General features: G+C 47.2%; 2 protein-coding genes across 2 annotated transcripts in view; one reads left to right on the forward strand and one right to left on the reverse strand.

Annotated features, from left to right (window-relative positions):
• The window catches only part of LOC8029021 (RNA polymerase II-associated protein 1), a 33,943-nt gene extending 16,195 nt beyond the window's left edge, over positions 1-17,748 (forward strand). The window contains exons 12-23 of the mRNA XM_040215263.2: positions 1,017-1,159; positions 1,823-2,018; positions 3,855-4,010; positions 5,442-5,575; positions 6,314-6,496; positions 7,819-7,914; positions 9,813-9,943; positions 11,151-11,292; positions 13,718-13,883; positions 16,378-16,462; positions 17,334-17,467; positions 17,559-17,748. Coding sequence (XP_040071197.1) covers positions 1,017-1,159; positions 1,823-2,018; positions 3,855-4,010; positions 5,442-5,575; positions 6,314-6,496; positions 7,819-7,914; positions 9,813-9,943; positions 11,151-11,292; positions 13,718-13,883; positions 16,378-16,462; positions 17,334-17,467; positions 17,559-17,612 — 1,620 coding nt within the window. The 3' untranslated portion in view covers positions 17,613-17,748. The remainder of the gene's footprint in view (positions 1-1,016; positions 1,160-1,822; positions 2,019-3,854; positions 4,011-5,441; positions 5,576-6,313; positions 6,497-7,818; positions 7,915-9,812; positions 9,944-11,150; positions 11,293-13,717; positions 13,884-16,377; positions 16,463-17,333; positions 17,468-17,558) is intronic.
• Positions 17,749-21,694: 3,946 nt separating this feature from the next.
• On the reverse strand, positions 21,695-23,354 carry LOC115320776 (peroxisome assembly protein 12). Its single transcript, XM_029980944.4, has one exon. It carries the CDS (start codon positions 23,282-23,284, stop codon positions 22,361-22,363), a length of 924 nt encoding a protein of 307 aa, XP_029836804.2. The 5' UTR covers positions 23,285-23,354; the 3' UTR covers positions 21,695-22,360.
• Between the last annotated feature and the right edge of the window lie 3,367 nt (positions 23,355-26,721).

The following is a 26,721-nucleotide window of genomic DNA, read 5'->3' on the forward strand; positions in this document are numbered from 1 at the left end:
GTAAGCTTCTGAAGCACCGAATTGTACGACTTTTGAGAGGGGCAAGCAAGGGGGTGTTGTACCTGGGCTCTCACTCCAAATAGATAGGCATTCTCGAACATATGAAAAAGTCTTAATAAGGGACCCTCATATTCTGCATCTCTGATACCATAAGTGTCCTATCACAATAGTGGAGGACCTTTTGATAGGGACAAAATGGACCACCAGAGGCACTTGGTAACAGACACAAAACACTGGCTAGGTGGTGAAAGACACCTCTCGATTGAAGAGGTTCAGTCGTATCCACCCATCTATTGGATCGTGCATGTGCATATTGATCTAATTTTCGGTGGACTAAGTTTCAGGCCTTTGTCACAAATATCACAGCACTCTACCGACGAAGCAGACTTTTTTTTAATGCGATAGCATTTAGGAGCTCGTGTCGCAAAAAAATCCGGCGTTGACACCAGCTTCGGTGGGACCAAAAAATCCCATAATGCAACGCGCACAGGCACGTGTGTCACACGTGGCTTTGCACATTGCATTATGGCATCTACCTGCTAAATTTGGCAGAAAAAGTTTCCTGCCAAATTTAGTGAAAACTTTTCCTGCCAAATTTACCGAAAAATTTTCCCACTGAATCTAGCGGAAAATGTTCTTGACAAGTTTAGCGGAAAACTGTCCCGCCAAATTTAGCGGGTCGGTAGGGTCATGACGTCAGAGCCACATGTGACGTCACGTGACACGTGACGCTACCGACTAGGCCACGCACATGTGCTTGCACGGCTTGGCAACGAGCACGTGTTTATGTGGGAAGGCTCTGCAAACGGGACCCGTTATCGTGTTACACTTTTAAAGGCGAAGCTTAGAGTCCCCTAAGTTTTCTTACTGCTTAAATTATCGCAACTGCGGCATGACGAGACAAAAGAGTTGGGAATGCAACGTTGCTCCACTGTTGCTTCTGACATGCACTTAATATTTAAGTTCATTATGTAGTCGAAAAATTTGTGTAAGTTATCCCATACCAACGCTTGCAGGAGGGAATATCCCTGGTGGCGGCAGCGGTTCACTGTCTGGCTGCGCTACGTGCACCTGAGTTGCGGTCCAGCTCCCCGTGTGCAACTGCCCTAGTGAGCTTGCTGCGGTCACAACGCTTCGCCACACTGAGCACGGCCTTGATGTGAGTGCCTAGATCGACTTTCTCTGTGCGCATTCACGCGTTCACTCATATATACACACATCAGTGCCATTCATGTGTTCAATTGTGTTGCTCATCTGTATACCATTACAAAATGCCTTTAAGGGCCCTGCGATCAGTTTCTGCATTCTGTTGTGCATGGTGATATGCATCTGTTGAGGTGCGGCGTTGCAAAGAACAGACTGCAGTTTTGCACAGTTAACCTTGCGTCAGACTAAGTTGACATAGTGTCATCTTCCTCAGTTTTTCTGAAATGTTTGATCAAAGTGTGGTGTCATTGAACGTTCTCTCAAAGGCACTGTTGCACTAGTACTTAGTTTGTTTGGCGCTCACCACCTATATACGTGCAGAGCATGACAGTTAGTTCAGAGAGGGAATTGCCGATTTTTCTGTTCCTTTTTTACGCTGAAAGTTTGCGACCGAAACTCCCACTAGTTTAGTGAAACCTGCCCATGCAAGACCTGAGCCTAGGCAGTAAAATTCGGCACTTTAACTTATCTCCTCGAGCAAGACATGCGAAAGCACCGATGCTGTGCACATGCCAACTGTGTTGCAGGATGTTTCTCTTTTGTTTCCTGTGATCATTTGGGGTGCAGTGAAGCAATGACTGTCCTATTTCTATTTCTATCTGCATATTTACTGCAGGAACTGCTCTCTACTCACACGCCCGACCGAACCCAAGGAGAGCAATCTGATTGGTCGAGCGCCCTGTGTGGCCGGCGGTTTCGAGCTCGGTAACCGTTGCGTCTCTCCTCCCGGAATATCGCTCCTCGTGGCCTCTCTGGCGAGGCTTCTGCACATTGCGACGACCACCTCCCCAGATGACCCCGTCTGGCACCAGGTCGGTTGCTTATAGTCATGTTTTCTTTAGTCTTTAGAGATTTGTTTTAAAGAATTCCCTAAAAGCTACAGAACGCGGTTTGTGCAAGTGAGTCGTATGGCCGGGGGGATATAATATGGGGGGTGGTCGTCACGACGAGTGGTTGATTAATATAAATTTGTTAATTGACTTTTTAATTAGTGAGAATAGATGTGTGGTTTCAATTAAAATCTTGCCGACTGTAACTAAAAACCACTATGAGTAAGTATATTTCACAAAGATTTGGGGGCTCTTGGGAAATGCAGTAGTGTGCTATAAAGTTACCGCACCTGCAACGGGCACAATTCTGGCGGTACAAAAATGTGGATGGCAAGAGAGAAAGGAATGCTTCAAGCGCGTTTGCGCACCTCCACCCTTGTGCCTGTTGAACGAGTGGTAACTTTAATGCTGTGACATACCTCGTCGCTGGTTGTCTCATTAGTCCTCACACGCAAGAAATCTCTCAGACACTCTATTCTTTCGCGTACCCGCGCGCAGCAGTATTGGCGGTATCGCCTCTGTGGCTAAGCCTCTCGTTCCGCCGCCGACTCCTGGGACTGCCCGCAGCTTTGTCCCGCTCCCACTCACGGCCGCTGCGCCATCTCTCGGGCTCGGCGCGAAACGGCTACAGTGGTTGCCCATGCAATCCGAGAGGTGCGGCCCATGTTACGTGCATGCATATGCGCGCTTCCCCTGACAGTGCATCAGCGTGCTTCCCACGCACCCCAAACCTTTTTAAAGTTTACTTAGTTAGTGGTGTTCGATGACGCTCAGCAAGTTTCTGATTGAAACCGTATCTTTATCTTCAACAACGGAAGAGGTTAATTATCTAATTCGAGTTAATTAACAGACTTATTGTGACAATTATTCCCTCATCGTGTGTGTTCCCCTGGCTGTATAACTCACCTGCACAAGCCACATTAATGTAGCTTTGACACCTTTTTTTTTAAACAAATCTGTAAAGCCTTAAAAAAATGCCCTGTATTATAATCTAAACCCTGAGACAAGGTGAAATAAAATAACGGACAAGACGACACAAAATCTGCGTCGTCTTGTCCGTTCTTTTATTTGTCGGTGTCTCGGGGTTTAGATTATGATGTTTCCTTACCAGCTCTCCTGCATGCTTTCACTTCTTGCAACCCTATGTTAATAGGATTATAACTTAACTTTCTTCAGAGTGCATTCTTCTGTTGTTATTTTTTTGTTTTTGAGCGCAGCTCTTAGGCGCCCGTTTTCAACTTGAGCGGCATCGGCATAACCGTTAGGTCGCGTGACCCCCCCCCCCCCGAGAACTTTTGACCTTTAGTACCCTTCCCTCCTCCTCCTCAAGAGCTGCGCTTTAATTCGGCGTTACAGGGAGTTGTAAGCGGCTTTCATTTTTTTTGCTTTAGGCTTTTCCTAGTTACACTGTTGTAGGGCATTTGTACTATCCTATTCAAAGTGTTCAACCCCTGCACTGCAGCAGCTTGCTCACTACATCTTTATTTTGTCGTCGTTCAACATAAAAGCAAACTAAACAGATAGGCCGAGGCCTTGTTTTACTTTGATAGATGGGCATTTTCGTTGGGAAGCTATTCGTCATAAAGTCATTTAATCGTACATTCGAAATGAGTTTGAAACCACTGAAAAGCCAAAGATAAACCTAAATGCCTAAAAGTGCCAGAAAAAAGTAAAAAAGGCTAAGGCATGCCCGATACTTTCTTGCATGTCTCATCTTCTTGCAGAATGTAAAGTATTGATATTTTGGGTTGATTTCTTTTTGCTCGATTTGCAACAAGTGTTTAGAAAATTGAGATTGCTTTATTTGCGGTCGTGTAGGCACGCGACATGTTACTACATGGCACAGGCGTGTCATCGTACCTGCGGCGGCTGGTAGGATCCGGTGGTTGCCAGGCCCACGTCCATTGCCTTCACTGGTGCTCAGGAGCCGAACTGGACATGCTGCACGAATTGGTGCTTCTCGCCGCCTGCACGGTGAGGCACTTGCCGATTTTGCATTCTTGTTGGTAAGAGATGCGTATACGGGCGTTGCCCAAAGCTGCAACTCTTTTTACAGCGGAACCGTTAAGGGCTAGTTTTCCTAGTTTCGTGTCCGTGGACAAATAAATCTCGACACAAAACCGTGGACAGCTACCGCCATCTATGAGCGACGGCGGCAATTTTTTCAGCCTTTCCGCTCTGGTTTTCACCAGAGTGGAAAGGCTGCATTTCTTTAGGCGTCGTCCTAGAAGTCTTCCTTGAGGTCGTCCTAGAGGTCGTCCAAGAGGTTGTCTTAGAAGCCATCCTTGAGGTTGTCCTAGACGTCGTCCTGGAGGTTGCCCTAGAAGTCGTCCTAGACGTCTTCGAGGTCGTCCTAGAAGTCATCCTTGAGGTCGTCCTAGACGTCGTCCTTGAGGTCGTCCTAGACGTTGCCCTCGAGGTGTCCTAGAAGTCCTTGAGGTCGTCCTAGACGTCGTCCTTGAGGTTGCCCTAGATGCCGTCTCTGAGGTAGTCCTAGATGTCATCCCTGAGGTTGTCCTAGGCATCGTCTTCGAGGTCGTCCTAGGAGTCGTCCTAGACGTTGTCTTTGAGGTCGTCCTAGACGTCGTCCTCTAGGCGTCGTCCTTGAGGTCGTCCAAGAAGTCGGCCTTGAGGTCGTCCCACCATAGTACAGCTCCGCTGGTCATCCTTCTTCACCAGACTGGAAAGGCTGAAAGTTTTTTCTCGAATCTGTTTCATTGTTTTAATTAGAGTATTTTTAATGTGATTTTTTGTACATGCTTTTTTTCCGTTTAGTTTGTCTTGTCCTTGTCTCTTTTGGGGCTTTTTCGACGCACCAAGATGAACCAGCTGACCCATTTATGCACTCCGATGCATAGGTGTTTTGCTGCTCGTGGCATGATGCATCAGTTATAGACTTGTCCTGTATTTCTTTGTTGATGTCATAGTGTTTTTTGTTTGTTTTTATGTTGTTTTTTGTGATTTGGGGCATGAGTGCGAGTGCCTCAAATTTAAAAAAAATGTTAAGCTTCATTGTTCTCACCGAAAGTGGTTCGGCATCTAGGCACGTTTTTAGGTAGTTACTATACACACTCATGGCCTTTATAGGAGTGCTACTACTACAGGCTCTTAATTTCTTCAAAACATGCCAGTCGTGCATTTGCCATGCAAGCGTAGGGAAAAATTTTGCTGTTTAGTCATATAAAAACTGAACTCTCTTGAACTATGTGTTTTAAAGCTTTCTGCTGGCAGAAGGATAGATGTTTGTAGTCAAAAAGTCTGGCAAAATAAGATTTTTCAATGAATACATATTGTAGTGTGTTACACTTCATTCCACATCTAATGTCATGACAGAAAATGTGCGTTCAGATTTACATACTCGACTCTAGTTACGCAGGTATGTAATGGTGGTGCCATGTTTTACAGTCTCTCCAAAACAAGGACGACACCTTGCTCTGGCACCAGGTGTCACTGACTCTTGTTGGTAGCTGTGCTCCGGGTTTTGAGGACCGGGTCTTCAGCTTGCTGCTGAGCGTCGTTTTTCGACCAGAATTAGCTCGGTGAGTTCAGTTTCAACCTTTTCAAAGGTAAGATGACAAGCCTTTTAAATGCTGTCTCATCAATGTAACCTCGTTTGCAGCAGACATAGAAACCAGTCATCAAAGGCGACGAGCTCGGTGGTATAAATACCCTGAAGTCTTTTGACCACATTTTTTTTTTTTGGCGCGCGGTTTGCATTTGACGAGAAAGCAGACTGTCATCTTGCATGTATTAAAGCAGAGTACTCTATGCACTGGTTTCCATGTTTAGGGCTTCACGAAAGGTTGTTATGACGACTCTGCCAAGTGTCTTTACAAAACACCTCTATCCCTCGACAGGAATTGAACCGTGGACCTCTTGCTCTGTAATTTGATGATCTACGCTTGCGCAAGCAGAGCAGCTTATAGCTTAGTGTCAATACAGCCGCTATGTACTCGTGTTGCTGCAGGTAATGTGACCGTCGTAGATACCATACGATCCAGCAGCGCTTTGTGATCACGTTACGTAATGATTAATCTCAACGTCATCCGGCGTCTATGTTATGATGCGGTGTTGCACGGCATCAGTGTCGTACGATATCTGAATGTCGCGTGACCATATGACCCAACGTGATGCGACTGCCGTCAGCGATAATTAGCTGGAAAACCTCATATTTTATTTATTTTCAGATCATTGCCCTATAGCAGCCCTCAGTCTGCATTCTGCATATTTCTGACTTTTTACTGTACATGGGATGAAGGTGTCGTTTCCCTCTTCAGGGCTGAGGACACCAGTAAGCCCGGCGAGAGTGCCAGCGGCGTCGACGCTTGCGAGACCTTGACGAGCGTCACAGGAAGTTCAATTTCAATGCCTGCAGACCCCTGCGACGATCAACAGCTCGCTGCCGTGAGAAACATTTACCTGGACGCGGTCCGTCAGCGGTTCCCGAAAAGAGAACTCCAGTGAGTGAGAGATGTGACTCCTATGATCCGTCTTGCGCATTCTTCTTCAAAAAAGTACAGTCAGGCATCACACTTTACGACTTGGGCTAGTACCAAAACTGAGCAATATCACCACTATAATAGTTTTGGTGACAGTCTTTCAGTACCAAGAAAATTAATGGAGAAGTCCGGCAATGACCTTGTTTGCGCCGATAGTGTTGCGGAGTGCACAACTCAGTTACGTGTGTTTCTCCCTCGAGAAGCGGGGTTCACGGGAATGTGTCGCCTCTTCTCTTTCCCATTTCGATTTGTTCTTCAATCCCAGGTTAATTTTGCACCATGTGGTAAACGAACTCCCGCTAGCTACACTCTAATCGTTGTTTTGTGGGATCGTACCTCACCTACGTCGTGCGGCACTGTTGGCGCAAACGTGCCGCTGGCACCATTTCACGTTTTACTTCGTAGGGGTATAGGCAGGCATCAATTTGACCGATTCAGTAAGTGCCCCGAATAAGCACTTCCGACTGCAATAGTAGTTCCAATAACAGTCCTCTAATTCTAAAAAAAAAAAAAAAAATCATGAGCCATTCCCCTCTGCGAAGGTGGATGCCCAGCGAAGGTGCTTAGCACACGACACAGACCCGGCCCGAGGAGCCGGAGGAAACTAGACACGTGCGACGGGACTGCCACCCAGGTAGAGCGGAAGGAAAGGAAACTAGGCACGCATGTGCTTGGAACGACGACAAAGAGGGCGGTGCGAGCGTAGACATGGCCAACGCTGGTCGCACAGCGGCGAATCTCTGAGAAACCTTTATTATCTACCTGAGGGTCTACTGATCTTGAAAATGGTGCCTATTGATAACTAATCTACTGAATGGACCTATCGCTAAATTACCCAAGCATCGAGAAGAATGCAGGAAATGGTGTTCCACGCGTCGCGCGTGCCGGCGTTTGCGGCAGTAACTGTTCTAGAGCAAAAGACTAAAACAAAGTGGCACCTTGCACGCGCCATCGTCAATGCTTTATTTTGGTCATTTACTTTGAATCTTTTATTCGGGGAAGGTGTGCACGTGTGGCGGTGCAAACGTAGAGTTTTTAGTCACTGCACACGAGAAATCCACGGAACCCTAGCCATAAACAGCTTCGCTGTAAAACAGAAAATAAAAAAACGGAGATTGCTTGTTTGCGCTTACCTAGGGAGCTGCTCGGCTGCCTTCCCCAAATGGTTTGGTTTGCAGCACATGCTTTTCTCTCCAGATGTTGCATTATGCTCGCAAACTCTGGTACCGAACCTTTGTTTCTGAGCACTGCTTTTTGAAAAGTACACGTTGTGAACCGTGCAGAGCGCTGTCATTGAACTGGGCCGAGCATCCAGTGCTTCCTCTCGACTGGCCCTACCTTCCTCTGGAAGCGCTGTGCGCTGAAGACGTGATACCTGGGTGAGTAACACTTGCAAATTAACATATTGCTTAATTTCGTGAAATTTGGAGGGTGTTTTTAGCTGGAAATTCTGGGTTTATCAGGGTTTATTTTTGTTAGGTTCCCAATTCTCCGAAATTCTGAGTTACTTTTTTCTCCGTTCTTATCTATTTTTAATGAAAATAAAATATGTTCAGACAAAAATGTTTAGTAAATTCATATGAAAAAAATCGCCAGTATCGAAAGATATTTCTGCAGCTGCATTTGGCATTGGCACCCTTGTGATTGACAGTTCTAACTGTCCCACGCCAAATACTGAAAGCAAGTGTTACTTCAATAGATGTAGGCACTTTGAAATAGCGAAACGAGCATAAAACCTTCAGTTGCTTTCCCCATCCTACGAAATCTACAGGTTTACATCTTTAGCTGTTACAAAAACAGCCCCTTCTTCCTCTGAGAAGCACAGAAAGTGTGGTCCAAACTGGGAATTGGAACAGCGGCTTTTGTCGTGGTTCAGGAGCACATTGGCCCATTGTACTGAACGAACCTCGACGAAATAACCAAGAAACTTCCTTTTGTCAATATATGTAGTCCAAAATTTAAAAAAAAAAAAGAAAAAGAAAACTGAATTAGCTTTAACTCAGAACCTCTAGCCCTCTGCTCTGACAATCTTTATTTGTAATATATTGTCTTTTGTTTTCATTTTGCCATCGTTACTTCAAAAGTCTGAATTTTCCAAATAAATACGAATTGCCAAAATTTTTACCGACGAGGGTTTTCTCGAGTTTATCGGATTTACCCGAAAACACGGAACCCTACATAAAATGCAACATATAATATAATTAACATATTACGAAATTAACGTTTTATATGATTAACATATAACACAACATACAACTTAATTAACATGCAACATAATGTAAGAACAGTATACAAATTACGAAGGCAGTTGATGCTGGTTCGGGAAAACTCTAAGAAGGAAACTCCCAGAGGCATCAGTGTGGCAGCAACGTTTTGATAGCTTCTTGGCTTTGGCAAAATGCCACTAAAAAGCTAGGTTTTGCAGTGAAGTGTCGGGTTTCTAAGTCTTCTAACGAAATACCTCAAAGAAGCTAATTAAGTTCCTTCGTGAAATGTCTGCCGCCGCAGTCTTTTAGCGAAGTTTTAGTTTCCAAGAAGTTTGTTTTCTAATGATGCCATTTTACCAGATCTCTGTACATTTTGTATCCAAAGGTGTCGTTTTTGCCTCTCGTACAGCTTGTGGCAATCTCACCCGCCTCCGCTTTGAACAGAGAGCCGTCGAAAAAAGTTTGGCACCGCTTTGCCGTGCCTGCTGTTTTCGCGTGTGCCAGATTCCTAAACTTTTATTTGTTGGTGTCCCGCAACTCCTCACTCCTCGCGTAATGTCCGTACGGACCCCCAAGGTGCGGTGCCTGGAACCCTTCTTCGGTTGGTGTGTTTACCCTCCTATCCCGGCCGTACATTGAATGTGGTCTCGAAGTGGCAACAGATGACGTGGGAAAAGCCGCAGTGTTGCGCCGTCAGATGTCGTGATCCTGGTCGTTGGTCGTAGAAGTTCCGGCGAAAAGCTCGAGCAAACGCGAGTGTCGCCGCCGTCACGTCGTCTCAACTCTCGGCTACCAAAGCTTTTGTGGACTGTCAAGCTGGACAGCGACCTGCAGCAGAATGGACATCTGCAACATCCACCACCGGGATCGTGGCCGGCGACGGCGTGGCACTTTTTGATGTCGTCGAGCAGAAATCAAGGCGCCATTTTTTGGGACGCGATAAACGCACCAGTCGGGGACGGCGTTTCCCGCACCGTACTCGATGTTCGCTAAGCGACGATGCTGATGATGTTCGATCAGCGTTGTTTTTCTACGCAAACTGCTGACCGGAATGTTTGCGTCCGCTGCAGCGCCTGCAGCCTGCACGGGGTGCTCGGCTGTCTGCGCTGGGTGGCGTTTTTACTTCGCCAGAGGCCGCAAGTCCTCGCCACGGTGCCTCCACTGGTGCACTACTGCCGGCTGGCATCCGTGTTCCTCGCGGGTGAGTGGCTTCGGCGGGGGCGACTGGTAGCATGGCGGCTGCAGTACGCGATCAGCAACGGCGGAGTCCTAGCCGACGCATCGGGCTCGTGCCTTGTCGTTCTGCAACCCAATAACCCAGAAGCAGGCTGTCGTAGCTTTTTTTTTTAAAGAGTGCTTGATAACGAAAGCCCCTACTCCCAGAGATTTCTCCATCGATTCGTCCTTTTTTTTTAAAGAATGAAATGCTTTATGACGGCTGCCCCTACTCCCAGGCTGTGTTCCAAAATTTACTCAATCTTACTCCAAAGTAAGGGTTTTGTACTTTGGCGTTCAGAAACCTACCCATGTCCAGCGTTTTTCTGTCTGTGTTGTCATGTGACACGACCCGCAGGAGTAACTCGGATCCATTTGGGTGAAATTTGGAACACGGCCCCAGATATTTCTTCATTTGCGCATCCCCAGGGTGCCTCATGGCACGGGACGTCGCTCGATACTGCGATCTCGCGCAATAACGTTGCACGACATTTAATATCTTCTAGTCAAATATAAATGACTACATTGTTTAGTGAAGGGGTGGACATTCCCGCCCCTTGACCAAAAAGGAGAGGACTATTTCTCAGTGGTGGAACATCCATTTAGTAGTCCCCAATATAGCTAATATCCAGTGGCGCACCAGACTATATGCCGCGACTATGCGTAAAGAACTTTCGTATGAAGTCCGACCGCCAATGTCCCGTGGCCTTACTCGCACGCGTCGGGTTTCGTTCACAGAGAACGGCTGTTACCGGAGTCTCCAGACTCTCTCAACTTACGACGCAGCGTGCACCTTGCTGCACCGTTTCAAAATGCATTAAATAAACGCATTTAGGGATCATCCCATTCTCTTGTGCTAGCATCCATTTCACAGTCTCTTTAGGTTGCCCAGGAACAGCGCAAAAAATGTGGAAGGTCTACCGAAGAGTTGCGATTTCGTCGTATCAACCGATCACCGTCGTGCGCATCACTCTCGGAAGATTGAGCAGTGGTCCTGTAGTCGCTGGGAATTTTAAAATATGCACAACGTGACGGGTTCTGAACATCTTATCGTTTAGCAGCCAATGAGATTGCAGCATAAGTCAATTATAATGCCGAAGAATAAACCAGCACGCTCGAAATGTAAACGTAATGTGCCATGCCCCGTATGTCTAAGGCCGGGAGTGACCATATTACCGGTGGAATCGCTGCAGGTCCAGACGTGTTCCTGGACGCTGAGGTGCAAGGACTGCTTCTGCTGGTGCTCCGCCTCCTTCGTCGGCGCAGGTTACTCTGCGCCACGCAGAAGGACCTGGACCTACGCAGCTGGCCTGGCCTCCTCCCCTTTTCCGACTTGTGAGGGCTCGTACTCATCGCCTCCAGAAGTTTTAGTGTCACCGAGACCAAAATTTTTGTTTTTTCCCTGTGGGAAAAAGGAACCTGGCGCTAAAGGGTTTAATAATGGTCCCATATCCGCTTGCTTCAGGAGTGTAAAGACGGAAACAGAATGCGGCGAATCGTAGGCGCTGACATCGGTGGCCCCGACAGAAAGGGCAAGAAAGAGAGCGATGGAAGAATGGAGAAATGAAGCAGACGATAGGTTAGGTGCGTTCATTTTCCCTTGACAAGATGAAGTTGTTAGAGCGCTTGCCAACTTTACTTATTTTAATACCAAGATGCCGGTTTAATGCAAAGTAAGTTGGAAAAGAGCTATACTGTAAAATTTTGTTAGGGCGCCCACCCAAAATGAAAAAATAAATGGCAAAAAACATGAGGTGGGATATCTTTGGGGATGAGCCAACAAAACTTGATCAAAATTGATGATAAACACAAGGGGCACCCACTACAAACCACGTGACACGGGAACTCGTACTGCAGATTGTGGACACAGCAAATTAGCATTTCACAATGCGGTAAGCACGTGGGAATTCACCATGAACTCCTGCGTGACGGAAAAGGATACTGCAGACTGCGGACGTAGTTAATTCGTCTTTCAAGGTGCAACAAACATGCGGAAATTTGCAAAATGTGCGTGCCGTGGGGACTGATATGGCACGCACAGATTGCAGACGAAAAAAAAAAAGTGGGAACTCACTAAGAACTCGTATGTCACGGGGACCCATATTTCCCACACAGATCGCAAACAAAGACACGGGAACCTGCTGCGAACTTGCTCACACATAGCGGTACTGCAGATTGCGCGGTTGATGCGACTGCCGTCGGATATTGCGTGGTGCCCAATGGGAATTGGAGGCTGGGAAATGTTTCTGAATTTTTATGTCGCGGATATTTAGCCAGGAAAACAAGATGGGCGATCTCAGGGGGTAGGGCATCCTTACGGGATTTTACGGTACTCGTTTTCACTTCAAGAACCATAGTAAAAAAGGTGTGGCTCCTCGTGGACATTACCGATTTTTCTTTAAAGAGCGCAGCTCTTAGGGGCCTGTACCCGGCTTGAGCGGCGTCGGCGTAACCAAGGTCACCCCAAGGTCATGTGACCCCCAGAGGTCACGTGACCCCTCCCCTAGGGTCACGTGCCCCCCCCCCCCCCCCCCCCCCCCCCGAGCTCACAAGACCTCCCCGATGACGTCATCGTCACTGATGACGTCACCGGCATCCGCATCGTCATCGTCATCATCACTGATGACGTCATCAGTGACGTCACTGATAACCTCACCGGCATCCGCATCGTCATCATCACTGATGACGTCACTGACATCCGCATCGTCATCGTCATCATCGCTGATGACGTCATCGGAGTCCGCATCGTCATCGTCACTGATGATGTCATCAGTGACGTCACTGATGACATCATCAACATCGTCACGTGACCCCCAAGGTCACGTGACCCCCCAAAGTCACGTGACCCCCCAGGTCACTTCACCCCCCCCCCCCCAGGAACCATTCCCTCCTCCTCCTCAAGAGCTGCGCTCTAATTCGGTGTTACAGGGAGTTGTAAACGGCTTTCACTTTTTTTTTTAAGTCGAGAACGAAGGTATATGCAAGTGCATTTTAGACTAAATACGTGTTATCTTATCGAGACGTACACATTTCAAACGCCATAAGCGTAGCTTCTTTCTCCAATCTTCTAAGAACTACTTCGTGCGGCATATGAAGAAGGCACAAAACTTGCTTTTTTTTTTCGAGGTGCCAACGAGCACTATAGGTACAAACCTTACTGGTGATGTTTTCCCGCTTCTTTGCGTACGTTAAAGGGATACTGAACCAAGGAATTTAGTGTCCATAATAAGTGGCGCACGTTCTTTCCACGAGCCAGCAGCCACCGGTGTGCGCGAGAACACGCAACAAAAATGACGTCACAGACCTCCATTCGCGGTTGAGATGACAGTGAAATGTATGGGCTTCGGACCAAAGGAGAATAAAGAGAAGTTTTGCATCTACACAGCGGTGTCTGGTGTAAGAGGTATGCGATGAATTGGTCTAACAAGCACGTAGCTTTCACTTGTAGAGATGAAAAGCCTGTCTTTATTCTCCTATAGTCCGAAGCCCATGCATTTCACTGTCATCTCAACCGCGAATGGAGGTCTGTGACGTCATTTTTGTTGCGTGTGCTCGCGCACACCGGCGGCTGCTGGCTCGTGGAAAGAACGTGCGCCACTTATTATGGGTACTAAATTCTTTGGTTCAGTATCCCTTTAAGGCGTCGCCAGCAATGTGGGCCCAACGCGATTAGACGCCCTGCCATTCCGAAGCAGCCGTAACGCATGGGACCTTTTTGTCTAATTACCGTATTAACTCCGTGACTTGCACGTTTGCCCAGCTTTCCCCGGCTCCTGGAGCAGTTTGCTGGGGAGTCGTACGGAGACGCCGTGTTTGCCTGCTGGCTGCTGGTGCCCCTGCAGGCAGAGTGCGACTCCCACTTCCGGAGGCTGCTCTTTGCGGAGCACCCTGAGGCCCTGCCCCTGATACGTCTGCTGCCCTCCCAGGCAGGTGGTCTCGGTCGAGTTCGTTAAACGGCTACTCCGGCGATCTCTTGGTCTATCCCAACATGCTGTTTTTTCTGAGTCTCCGGCCTGTACCCTTTCTGGTGTGCTGTGTTTGGTATTGCGAAATTCGGAACAGTTATTGTGAAGTCAGCAAAGGAAGATCATGCCGAAACCAATACTCAAATATACCTGCGCTTTTCAGTGTTCGTGACGTCAGTGGCAGGCAGGCAGGCTTGCCAGTCGAGCAGGCCGTCTATGCGCCCAAAAACTGAGGGAGAGGAGGAGACGAGAGCATGCGGGGACTTCGGAACGCCGGGATAGCGGGTAGACCCAAAGCTAGCTTTGGGTCTACCCGCTATCTTTGTCTCCGCTGCCTTTGTCTCCGCTGCACTTGTCAAATGCGAGAGCAAGATGTTGGCATTCCGCGTTCTAACGCTTCAGGTAATTGGAGCTCCCTTGCCTTCGTTTAAAAATTAATAAATAAAAAGTGCTCAACGAAAATTTTTGTTTAACACATGGCTAAATAATAAGAAATATAAGCAATGCAATGTTGGAAGTACGTTTGAGATTGGACTATTAGTGATTTCACAGCACATTGAAGGTCAGTGTTTGTTGTGTGACTGCCAAGTAATAAATTCATAGATTTCCTGAAAAGCTTCCCCACACTTATATTGCCCTAAATGCCGAGATATCCCTCCTGCTCATTTGCAAAGAGTCCAAAATTTGTATCTTGAGAAAGTGCCAATTTAGCCTCGATTTCAACACTGATTCAGTCTGCACAGATATTATAAATTAATATTGTGGCTCAATTATTGCTCTGCATAATGAGAAACTTGGCTTATAAGAAAAGTACATAGCTGTAAATTTCAAAATCACCGTTTCCAAAAAAAAAAAAATATTTTTAGGGGCAAAACTCCTTACGGTCTAGCCTTGTCCAGCGTCCGTGCTCACATCGATTGCCATCCCATCTGTCTTCTTAAAAAAATAAAAAATGTTTGCGCAGTCGACAGGATTCGAACCTGCGCGGGGAGACCCCAATGGATTTCTAGTCCATCGCCTTAATCACTCGGCCACGACTGCGGGACGAGTAAGTGCTCAACGTCTATACAGGAGAGGGCGCTGCGGTCAAATGTGTATATAATCGCGTTAAACTTTGCATGCATTGGCTAATGAAGTCGAAATGCAGCTCGGAACTCAGCACTACTATGAGCAATAAAAATTTTTAAAAATCAGCACCATCAGCACTATTTGTGAACAAAATCGGTATTATCAGCACCACCAGAGCTTCGCCCCAATCGACATCATTCACCACGTAAAGATGCGGTCATTTTTTTACTGATTTTTTTGGCATCAAAGATTTGTGCTCCGCAACAGTGTGGAGTGGCGACCCGCTGATACGAGAGATTATTGAGGCTGAAACTATTGCACGGCTCGATGATAGATGTGTCGGCACCCCTTCTAATCCACCTAACAAAGACTACTTGGCGAAAGGGTCACTCTGAAATGCGTGGATTTCACAATCATTTTTTATTTTCTTTGTATCACGGTATTGCTTCTTGCAGAGAGGTAGAAGAAATGCAGGAGTTGCCAGCCAGTGCCCTTGTTTGTCCTTCCACGCGTCTCCCCCTCTTTTGTCCTCGTCTCATCGCAACGCCGCTGCCAATGAAATGTTTGATTGGCTGTCGCTAGTTGAGCCGCAGTGTAATTAAGCTGCCTGGAAGGCATCTCTGACAGGTGCCATTAGCACCCTTGTCACTCACGCTTCAAAAGTAGTCCCGAAGGGGCAACAAATGACTTCATGGCGGCCGGAGTGTCGTGCTGTTAGATGTCGCTATCCTAACTTCGTTTCACGTCGCCATAACTGCAGGGGGCACTAGGAGCTAGCGAAGCCAACGCTGCGCGATTATCGCATAACCTCTGCGGTGCGACGCACGGGACACGTAGTCGCGCGACACGTTCGCTGCGCTGGATTGGCTGGGTGGCTCATTGTGTCCGCCGCGGTCCATCGTAAGGTGAAATGGAGTATACCGGTTGGTGGTAGGAATGCCGGTGAAAAAGGTGAGCAAGTGTCGTCGTCACGGCGTCCCATTTCGCGTCTGCTTCGGTGTCTGTCGGCCGGATGGCTGCAGATTGGACTGCGGCGAAACAGGCGTCTGCCGCATGCTGTTGTGCCACCACCGAGACTGATGACAGTATGACACGAGTGGGGCGTCGCCGGGCTGAAATCGAGGAGTCACAAGTGAGGACGCTATGAACGCAGCGGTCAGAGATGCTTTCCGGGTACCACAGTGTAACGGGACGGTGCGTCTCGTTTTACCTTAAACGCAGTCTTCCACGTTAGCCAAAGAGATTGCGAGGCAGGCGAGCTAAGACGTCTCCACTGGGACGGTTCGTAGTCTCCGCTAGAGAAATTAACCAGATTGTGTTTGGTTTACATGCTCTCTTTACGGGTGTGGATTGAAAGTGAGGCCAGCGTTTTAAATATTAATTTCAGTCGGTGGTACCTCTTGGGCGGTTCCTGGAACCTGCGGAAGAGGACCCCGTGGTCCTGGAGGCTTATGCGAGCCACCTGCTGTCGGGTAAGATGCCCTCTTGGCGTGTGGTACCTCTTTGAGGGCACTGCCACACTAAACGTCATCTGTACTCTTTTAGGTCGTTGAAAAAGAAGGCGAATAGAATGAAAGCAGTTGCCTCTTGCTAAGTTCAGTTTGCACCTGTTGCAAGCCATTGAGATTTCGGAGGGTTCCTGCGTTCATAGTTTTCTGTGTTCTGAATGTGTGTTTAGAGGTTTTGAGTTTACAACTACTCCATAAGGTGGGGCCGTGATCCAAACTAGGGCGCTGGCAGAGCCTAGTGTAACACAACTTTTTCCTTTCCGCCTGCAAATCACGGTTGATAATGAATGCCGACAATGTTACTGACCCGCCTTGCCATATGAAGTGTGTAGTTCAGGATTTTGTGCTTTTAACACCAAATGTATTATAGAGCCGAGTTTCATGAGAAAAGCAACACCTTACACTCGATTAGCACACACACCTTGGGGCTGTATTGCTTGTATGACCTTGACATCAGGCCTGTACACACTGCATGTACCCACTCATTGGCAACATATTCTGCCCATCTTCAAATTTATCAGACATGATCGAGACACGTTTAATTCTCATGAAAGACAGGTAACCTACTAACCTTTTGTTTTTATTATATTGCTTACGAGACTTTTTATTTGTGAACTCTACTTGTGAATTCGTAGTGTAGTAGAATGAGCCTCATTTCCGACTACCTTTAAAAAAGAAAAGGCACGCAGTGTTCGGTTTCACCATCACATTCCCTGAAAACGACAATGTCTATCCTTTCTTTTAGCATGCGTCTGTCAGTTTGTCTTAAAATTGTTTAAGATGTCATAAGGAGTACTTTTTCTAAACCGGATGTTACGCCTCTGAAACGCCGCAGGCAAGCTCACCCCCGACAAAACACCGATGCTGTTCGAGATGGCTACGCATGGTGTCGCAAGTTTCGTGAGGAGCAAAGCTGACACTCCTCTGGCGATTCGTCTTCTGTCTCTGCTGCAGCACAACAAGCATCACGTACGTAACCACCGCAACAGCGTCAAGTATGGCGCTATAGCTGTTGTCTCCTCGAGCGTACATGGTGCTGAATTGCTGAATGTTTGTGCAGGAGGCCGTGCAAAAAGTGCTGAACTGGGAAAGGAGCACCGAGAGGCCATCATGACCTATAAAGGTTTAGCATAAACTGTTTTCTGCCATGTAACCCATTAAGAACACCACAGGTGAAAAAATCTTTTTTCGTGTGGCCGCTGTTTCATATTGTTGCCCAAAATGCAAAATAAACTTGTAAATATTTTCAATTGTTTTCTTTATATATGTTATACAATGATGTCTCATTAATATAGACGCCTCCATTCCCCAAAAGAAGCATTCATAATGCAAGTTCTTTGTAATAATGAGAGAAAAAAAAATGAGCAGTCCTGTGTCGATCTGCAATACAGTCCCGTGTTAGTCCGTGACGTGTCGGCTGCAGCATGTTGCAGCGAAGTCGTTGGGCATCAATGCTGCGTTCACGCACCGTGGGGTATTGAAGGTGAAGTCTCCTCACGAGCAAGCACCCCGCTGCTCTCCCTGTGACGAACGGCAAAACGCTTCACCGTCACCGCTTGCGCGACGCCAGCATGCGACAACGGCAAGACGCACACGTCTGCCGCTTTGCGCAGGATTCACGAACAATGATGTAATGCGCAGGCCTCGTCTTCTAGTGGTATTGGACGGATACGGCTGGATTCATGTAATTGGGCGACAGGTTGCGCCACCTATCCAAAGCTATTAATATTAACAATTACCTCCGATTAAATTTGGGATTACAGTAGGCTCGTGATAATGATGTTTCATACTTCTGGTTAATTCAAAACAAATTTCAAAATTTTAGTTGTCGCGCTATGTTTTTAGTGCATATATGAGTCGTTTAACTCAAACGGCATTTTCGTGTAATTCACACTTTTTGATATCGCAGCCCTGTTGTGCGCGCTTCTTACCGAGCACCGCTGCACTGCGGAGAAGCAACACCTCCGGAGCTCGCTTCCGCGGGTGTTGCTTCTCCGCGGTGCACCGGTACTTGGTAAGAAGTGCACTTAACGGGGCCAGTAGTCCACAATAAAGGCCCGTTCACACTCTTGCGACCGAGTACGACTGAGAGAGACGAGATTTCTTAAAATTTCTTAAATGTTTTTAGAATGAGGGAACACACTGGCATTGTGGTGCCATCTATGCGGTGACCCTGGAACTGCATTTCACAAGAGCGAAGGTTTTGCGGGATTTCCGAGGTCAAATGTGCATACTATTCATAGAAAGGCTCGTTTATAACATCGACAAAAGTTTTTCGAGCCAAGAAAGAAAGGATAATGCGCGAGAAATAAAAAAAAATATGCCGGACCGCCGAGTTTACACGGCTTCCCAATAGATGGCGCCAGTGTGTTCTCTGGTTTAAGAAGTTTTAAGGAACCCAGGTTTAAGAGGTCGCAAGAGTGTGAACGGGCCTTTAGACAACTTCTTTGCTGGATGAACAAACTTAATTTTGTTTTGAGGTGCTGCGTGCTGCCTAACCCTTTGATGCCCAAAACTTTACTTGAAATACGGGAGTCCTAGAAATCCTGATGTGGTTTTACAACACAAAAAATAAATCAAGTCTCGGAAAAAAATTACCTTTTTTCGTAATTATGTTTTTGAAATGTTGATTGTGAGCAACATTAGGCATTTGCAGCATTATTTTACAACCAATGACTGAAAGCATTTACAACGTGGGAGTAGGCACAGGTGTACTTTGCATTTCGCACAGTAGAGAGACTTGCAACTGGATTTGCAATATCTGTGTCTGTTTTTCTTGGGGTTGCGAGGTCAGTGGTTAATGCCATCATACGTCACATCCCCCGTCAGCTTTGGTTTTTAAGGACAAGCAATCTGTTCTGAAGATGCAATTCGATTCTTCACTGCTAAGCGTAGCTATTCTTACCCTTGCAACAAAGAGCGCTAAATTTATCGAGGTGCACATGGCATAGGAGAAATGAAGTCATTTTTGAGTTGCTGCTCCTGAGCAATACTGAGCATCAAAAAGCTAAACAATCGATGATAGGCAACGTTTTTTTGAGGATGAATGAACTTGTCTCATAAATCTTTCCAATGTACTGTGTGTACCATACATGCTTATGATTAGTTGGCCTGTATATAGGAAATCATCAAATATCTGTTTTGTATGTGTAGCCATTCATATAACAAACTATAATTATATCTTGTCTCATATTTAGATTAATTTCCAGTGATGGAAGTGCTGTGCCATTTGCGCCAGATTGCGCCACGAATGAAAATCTGCTGTATCTTGTGCCAATTGTGCCATTTTTGCTAAGATTTGCGCCATGCCTGTGCCGAGATAGGCTTAAGCAAAGCAAAATAAATTTTGTTTTACTATTGATTGACATTAATATTCAGAGAAGTAAGCGGAAAGCAAAATGGTACAAATATGTATTTCACAGCGTCTCTACTCACCATATAGTTTGTTTCATTTAGGTCGGAACAGTCAAAAACGTGGAACATATGCCAGAACGAACACACACTAAGGCGCAAGTCACGGGACATTCACTGCACTTTTAGTTGATGAAAGAACACATACGGGAAGATCGACAATGTCTTGATGTCGCACAGACGCTGTTTGGTTGGTTCCATTGGCTCTTAGATTGGGCAGCGCTTATAATAAAGATAAAACGAAGCATAGTGATTGCTCGTCAACCGCGCTGGCCAGTTGATGCGCTAGCGGGTTGATCACCAAGATGGTCTAAATTTTCATATAATGTCATGAGCTAAAAGTGCTAGAAGCGGAGGCGGACATCGGTGGGCGTCTGGGTTACAGGCTCAAAAACTATGCAGGTCTACCTTCTTTGGTCTTGATTGTAGGTTGATCTATAATTTTAAAAGGCTGCACAGAGTTATATTTAAATAAATAGGGTAGTCAAACTTGTTTGTGCAACTGTCCATAGAAAGAGCAGCAAACTTTGACTCAACTCTGATTCTAACACCGCTGAAGAGCAGCGTCACTTTTAAAGTAAAAGTTGTATGTTTTCATGGTATTTTTAAATGGTGGTTTTTGCAGTTTATAATATTAGTCTCGAGTTTGGGGTTCATAAAACTTGGAAGACGCAATTTTATTGATAGACCTGTCGGCGGATATGGTGGTTTTTGTGCAACATTTCAAACTGAAATGTTGCACAGAGTCATTTTTCAACCATTTTTAGTACCCATTATGGACTGAAGCCACCCTGACCAGAGCCTTATTTCTAAAAGAAGGCTGTGTTCTTCTTGTGCCCCATCTATTCTTTTAACAAAAAGGTAATATGTGGAAGTATCGAGGAGGAACCCTCAATCATTAAATATAAACTCACTTAGCGATGCAATCACTTTTTAATTTTCAAGTGATGGGCTAACAGATGTTGGTATCCGCTCCAAAAGCGTCGGTGGCTGCTCCAATCCAATATTTTGCCTGCTACAGAACCTGCCACAAAAGGTGAAATGCTACTTCCATCACTGGATTTGATTATTTAAACTTCTGATAATTTAAACAAAATTCATGGCTTGCTGGAGTTTGAATTAATGAGCCTCCTGAAATTAAGACTTCCAAATAGTTTTCTATCGCGACGTCACACCAATTGTGGCCACCAGTCGGGCATCGCACGGGACACGTAAGAACCATGTGCTCCAGAAATGCCGTACGTCAAACGGGCAGTCAAAGCTGTGGCATAGTCCTGTAGTAACACGCCCACTTCACAAGCAGCGGATCCACGATCAAATCCCGAGAGCACCGCAGTGGCAAGCAGTCTTTTTCAAGCAGTTGGCAATATCGACAACGGACACACTGCGCCCTACATCCTATCGAGACAATGGACGTCATTTCCAGTGGTGGGGTGGACATAAAAAATGGACATAATTACCCTGTTCGTACCTGAAAATGCTACCTATATGGGGCCCAAATTAACAAGACACGACTATGCAAAAGGATTGCAGGCTCGACTGAGTAACATCGTCGGGTTCTTGGCTGTTGTTGCCAACAACATAGTTGCAAAATATCTGCTATTACAGTAAAACCTCGTTATAAAGAAGTTGAAGGAGCGGTCATGATTATTTCGTTATAACCATTAGTTTGTTATAGCCAATGTCCATTTCTTCCAACTATTCAAGCAAGGGGGATTATGATTGCTTTGTTATATCCATTATTTTGTTATATCCCATTTTGTTATAACGAGGTTTTACTGTATCACCAACAGATCGAGAACGGCGAGGCGTCTCTTTCGGATGACTGGCTTCCGGCGTGCGCCCATTGCCTTCCACCATGCTTTATCTGCATGTGCACGCTCGAACCTTGCGGGGTGCTGAAGTGGTACTTAAGCTAGTATGCTAGCACTGGAAGCGGGACAACTGAATTTCCTCTCTGCTGTTCTCATTCTGTTGGCGACTACAGTGGCAATGTCAATGAACCAAAAAGGACGGACAGTCGCAAACATGATGGGGTTTTTGTCCCTCCCTTTGTTTTTAATCCGAAAGCAAGGTATGCGGTCCGCTATTGAAGCAAGAAAGTAAACATTGTAGCTGCAGATTTACAAGAAGCATTTTCCTCGGTGTGAATTGCACGGTGACACCAGGGTGTCTGGAACGCACCCTTTTTCATTGATTTTGCGCCCGCTCACGTCGCAGAAGTGTCACGTTGTCGCTGCCTGCAATCCTGGTGGTATCGGTTGCAGTGACGACACCGACATACATTCGCTCGTATTTTTCGCCGCCAGGATCGCGACATCCAACAACACGACAGGCCGGCTTGTGTGACGTCACTTTTTACCACTTAGGGGCAATTTTCGATGCATGGTCGATGTAGGATGCTAAAAAAGGACACCGGTTGAAGTTGCCTTCCAGGAACCGTAGTGGCACTCACTGTCCAAGTATAGGCACGAGATTCTCGACGGACGCAGGGTACCCGGTCACGGGACACCGCGGACTACGGAAGAGATGTTCCAGAATGCAGTCGTGACAAAACACGTATCCGCTCGCGGGGATCACGGCGGCACGACGACTCACGTGTTCGTGGCAAAGCGGGCACAGGTCTGGCTGCCCCAGCACCTTCCTACGACTAGGGGGAGGCGGGGGCACCGGCGGCGCGGGTATTAAGCTCCCTCGCCGCTGCGCGTTCCACCAGTCCAAGAAATGCAGCAGAAACGCGGCCGTGGCGAGCGTCGCTGACGCGGCGTCCGCGACACCGCGCATGGCTCTCGCGGCGACGTTGCCACCGCTCACGGCGTTCTCGACGGGCGGCGCTACCGCGAGTCGAACGGAGGATAGGGTTAACGAAGGCGAGTGTACGGGCGACTTGCCGACGGCGTAGAGCAGCGCGAAACTCAGGGAAAGTGCTTCCCAGACGAGACCGAACACCCCGTAGGCACGGTGGAGGTTCAGTCGCCAGCCCTCGGTTTGGGTTTGCGGTTTGGAAAACGCGGCGTCTAGTTTGTTGCGGGCGTACGGGAGCAGCACAAGGACTGCGAGGGAGCGGAGGAGGTGTTTCCGTTGTAGGGAGCCGTCAGGGCCGATGCGGTGGAGGCCGTAAAAGTGTTCCGAAAAGGAGCCGCCGTAGCGACGCAGGTGGTACAGTTGGATGGCTACGTCAGACACCGTCACCAGCTCGTCGATGTGAGCGCGCACGAAACAGCACTTTCGGCCGTCGCCCGTCGAGGTGAAGTAGGACAAGAGGTGGCTGGCTGCGTTCCGCAGCGCTTTTGCGAGGTTTTCCTGGGCGAGGACTTCGAAAATTGATGGTTTTTGGGCGATGTGACCCGTCAGATGAGCCCCGTACTCCGCCATCTTGGATGTTAACCAGTGTTGCGAGATTGCAATCAAATGTGTTTGTTTGTTTTATTACGTTTATTACGCAGGAGATGAAGTGTTTGAGTTTTGATGTACAATATTAAGTAGTGTGTAAATATTGTAAATATAAATTATTTAAAGGTCTAGACTTCTTCCAAGTAACCTTTTAAAAGCTACTAAAAATTAGAAACGTCACGTCGCTGCTGCGGCGCTGCTGTTGGCAGGGCGCATGCGCAGACGCTTCACTTCAGGCGAATCTGGTTCTTGCGCACGCGCAGTGCCCATACCTCGTGTGGGAACTGTGCATTTGGCCCAGAGTAGGTTAAGGTTTGCCCACACCTTGTGTGGGCTTGCTCGTAAACAGCACAATGGCCTTATGCGTTCCTACAGGGTGTTTCAAATAGCGGCCAGGCTCTTTAAATCGACCACAGAAATCTGTTTCATAAAGGGGCCCTGCTATCATATTTAAGAGTCTACTTTTTTGCGGTTTCCACGTCTCTTGGGGTTCGGGCAAGCCAGTGGGCACGGAGAGGGTAACTAAATATCAGTGCATCATATCAGTGGGCACGGAGAGGGTAACTAAATATCAGTGCATCATATTTTAACCGGACGACGCGGAAACCTCCTCCACCGACAGGGGCAACCTGCTGTACCGAATGCGCATGATATTGACGTCTTTGGTCCTGGGCTTCCTATTGGTTAGAGTCACTAAAAACTTTTAGTCGAAATACAAAATATAAGGGGTGCAAACCGTTTCAATAGTTTATAAGAGTAGCCTTTGTTGACTATTTTATATAAGAAAAGAAACAAATGCAGTTCTTAAAGTACGGAAACAAGAAATGACCCGTCAACATACCCGCCATCAAGCGGTGGAAAAGGCGGCGCATAGAAAGGAGTAGTGGGATCAGGCACCGACACGGAAACGTCCCGGATGTACGCGGCGGCGCTGCAGTCATATGGACTGGAGGATCCAACCGGCTCCGAGCGTTCTGAAGGCCTTTGGCGATCAGCTTTGTCTTGCGGTTTGGCCGTTTCGCGATATGTCAGCCCGAAGCGGAACCCATTCTGAACTGATCTTTACCTTGTGTTTGCTGTCGTTTGTAGCCAATGAAGTATTAGTGTTTAGTCGCTCAGCAAATGCAACGAGAGCCACTCTGGCTGCCCGCTGCATACAGCCTATCCAGAACATGCTTTAGTGGCGCCCTCTCGCACCGTCGACACGGAGTGCGGCAGCTGTGAGCGCTCGCCGAGCTCACTACCCCTCCTCTAGTTCACGGCCACTCAAACAACCAAGGACGTCATGAAGAAGGTTATTTTTTGCTTGTTTTTGCAATTTTAATTTGCCTATAACTTTTAAAATAAAGCGAAATTCGAGAAAAGAAAATTTTCATTAAGTTACTACGTTCAGTGCGCTCAGGTTCGGTGCAAACTAAAAACCAGTTAAAAAGTGCTTGCAGGGCCCCTTTAACCTATAGGCCCGTAGCTCTCAAGTTTCGAGCAGCGCTCCAGGCGAGCAAAATAGAATATTTGGCTCGTGCTTCGAACGTGCGTCATAACGCTTCCCCACTACAGTTTTTCTCTACTCCGTTCAATTATAGACGTGCCAGCGTAGCCGAGGCTACATGAGCGAGCTCTAAACTTTCAGTGTCCCTTCCAAGTATGTGCACTCGTGCAGTGCGAGCATCGTTCAGGACGACGTGCTTTTGCAAATTGCTTCAGCTTCGCTTTCACGTAAAGTGAAACATACGGGCTCACGGAAGCTATGAAAGAAAGCAATAAAATAAACCTGGAAGGAATGTTTAATGGGACGTGAGGCCGCGAGCTGCATAATTCTTTTTTTTTTATTTTAGTTTTTCTTTTTTTGAACATTTTGTTACCGCACGTCTAAAGATGCTGACAGATGCTTGCATTTGAACGTGGCACAGGCAAAATCGAATGTTACAGCGCCGCCTCGATGGTGCTGCCTGCATAAAATAGTTGCGTCTTGCGGATGCACTCGTGCCCCCTGCCCGAGAGCAATGGGTCTAATGCGCTACGAGTTTGTGCTGCATTCTCCACAGGGGGTGCATTTTTTCTATCAAATTTGCAAAGAGCTAACTTACCCGAGGAAAAAGTAAAAACAAAAAAAAGGCTTAATTCCTTAAAAAAAAAAAAATTGGGATGTGTGTATGCACAGCCTCCTCTATACTCACAAAGCCTGGCAGTTTGACGACTGAGCCATAGAGTGCCCGGTCGCAGATTTAGAGCGCAAGGATCTGGTAGCACAGAGCAATTCTCGGGGAGCCTGTAGTCAGCGCACAGCTTTTGCAGCAGTGAGGACCCGAAACACGGTTTTCAAACCCGACGAGAAAAGGGGTAGCGCGAAGAATCTGAAGAGCACGAGCGGACATTCTATCGCTCAGGACACCCGCAGCAGGGCACCCGTTGCATGCCTCTCCTCTCATTCGTTTTCTGCCGCTCTATACCTTTTCACTTTCGGCGGCCGCGTCTCGTGGTGATTGGCCAAACTTCGTCAGTGTACAGGAGGCTATGGTGTTAGTTTAAACAGCCTAGAACTTAGTCTGCCTCAACGGGCGACTTGTCTCCCAGCTGTAGATGAGAACTTTTGCGAGTGCAGCAGCAGTGATACACGACCGCAAGCCGGTACGATGCTCACCCAGATCGAAACGGGCAGGGGTGGGGATTGAACCCAGGATCTCTGGGTTCAGCAACGCGAGCTTTGGCTCCACGTGCTCCAAGCTGGTGAGCACTAGCCCACTTGGCCACCGATCCCCCTGCTTAACTCCTATGGAAACGCAGCGAACCCACTAGACAAAATAGGGCTGCCCTATTGGTTGAAGACCGGTGACTTCGCTTCATATTTGGCCAAACATCAAAGTACGAGCCAGTCTGAGGAGTCTTCAATCCTCAGCCCATGAACTACTTTGGAGATCCATGGGCGTAGGTAGACCATGTTTGTGTTACAGCTCTGTCGGCAGTCTTCCAGTGAACCTTGTTTTAAATGCCATAGCAATTCTTTGGACCTCTGTCTCTCACTGCTGTATACAAAGGCGGAACAGAATTGCGGTGTATTGGAATAAAAACTAATAACGGTTCTCCACCGTTATTAGCCGACTGCTACTGTAGACTGCCAATCAAGGTCCATCCTGTGCATGCACCAACAACGTTACTCAATCAACTCAGTTGGCAAACTACCACTGAGAGCGTGATCCCCCCTAAGATATGCGCTGAGACACGTTAGTTTCCGCTGATAACCGCTAGATTCAGAAATGCTGTTGGAAGCGTCATTCTTTTTGGCCGCTGCGACCATGTTTTGAACTGCTGTTGCAAGGCGCGCCGCAGCAAGAAGGTTGGTGCTTCAAACAGCGTTAGCTTGGCTAAGGGGTATGAGAAAAGATCACACTCTCCATGGGAGTTGGCCAATCGAGTTGATC

The sequence above is a fragment of the Ixodes scapularis genome, unplaced genomic scaffold (assembly GCF_016920785.2).
Source record: "Ixodes scapularis isolate PalLabHiFi unplaced genomic scaffold, ASM1692078v2 PGA_scaffold4__175_contigs__length_147842914, whole genome shotgun sequence".
In the NCBI taxonomy this organism is placed as follows: domain Eukaryota; kingdom Metazoa; phylum Arthropoda; class Arachnida; order Ixodida; family Ixodidae; genus Ixodes; species Ixodes scapularis.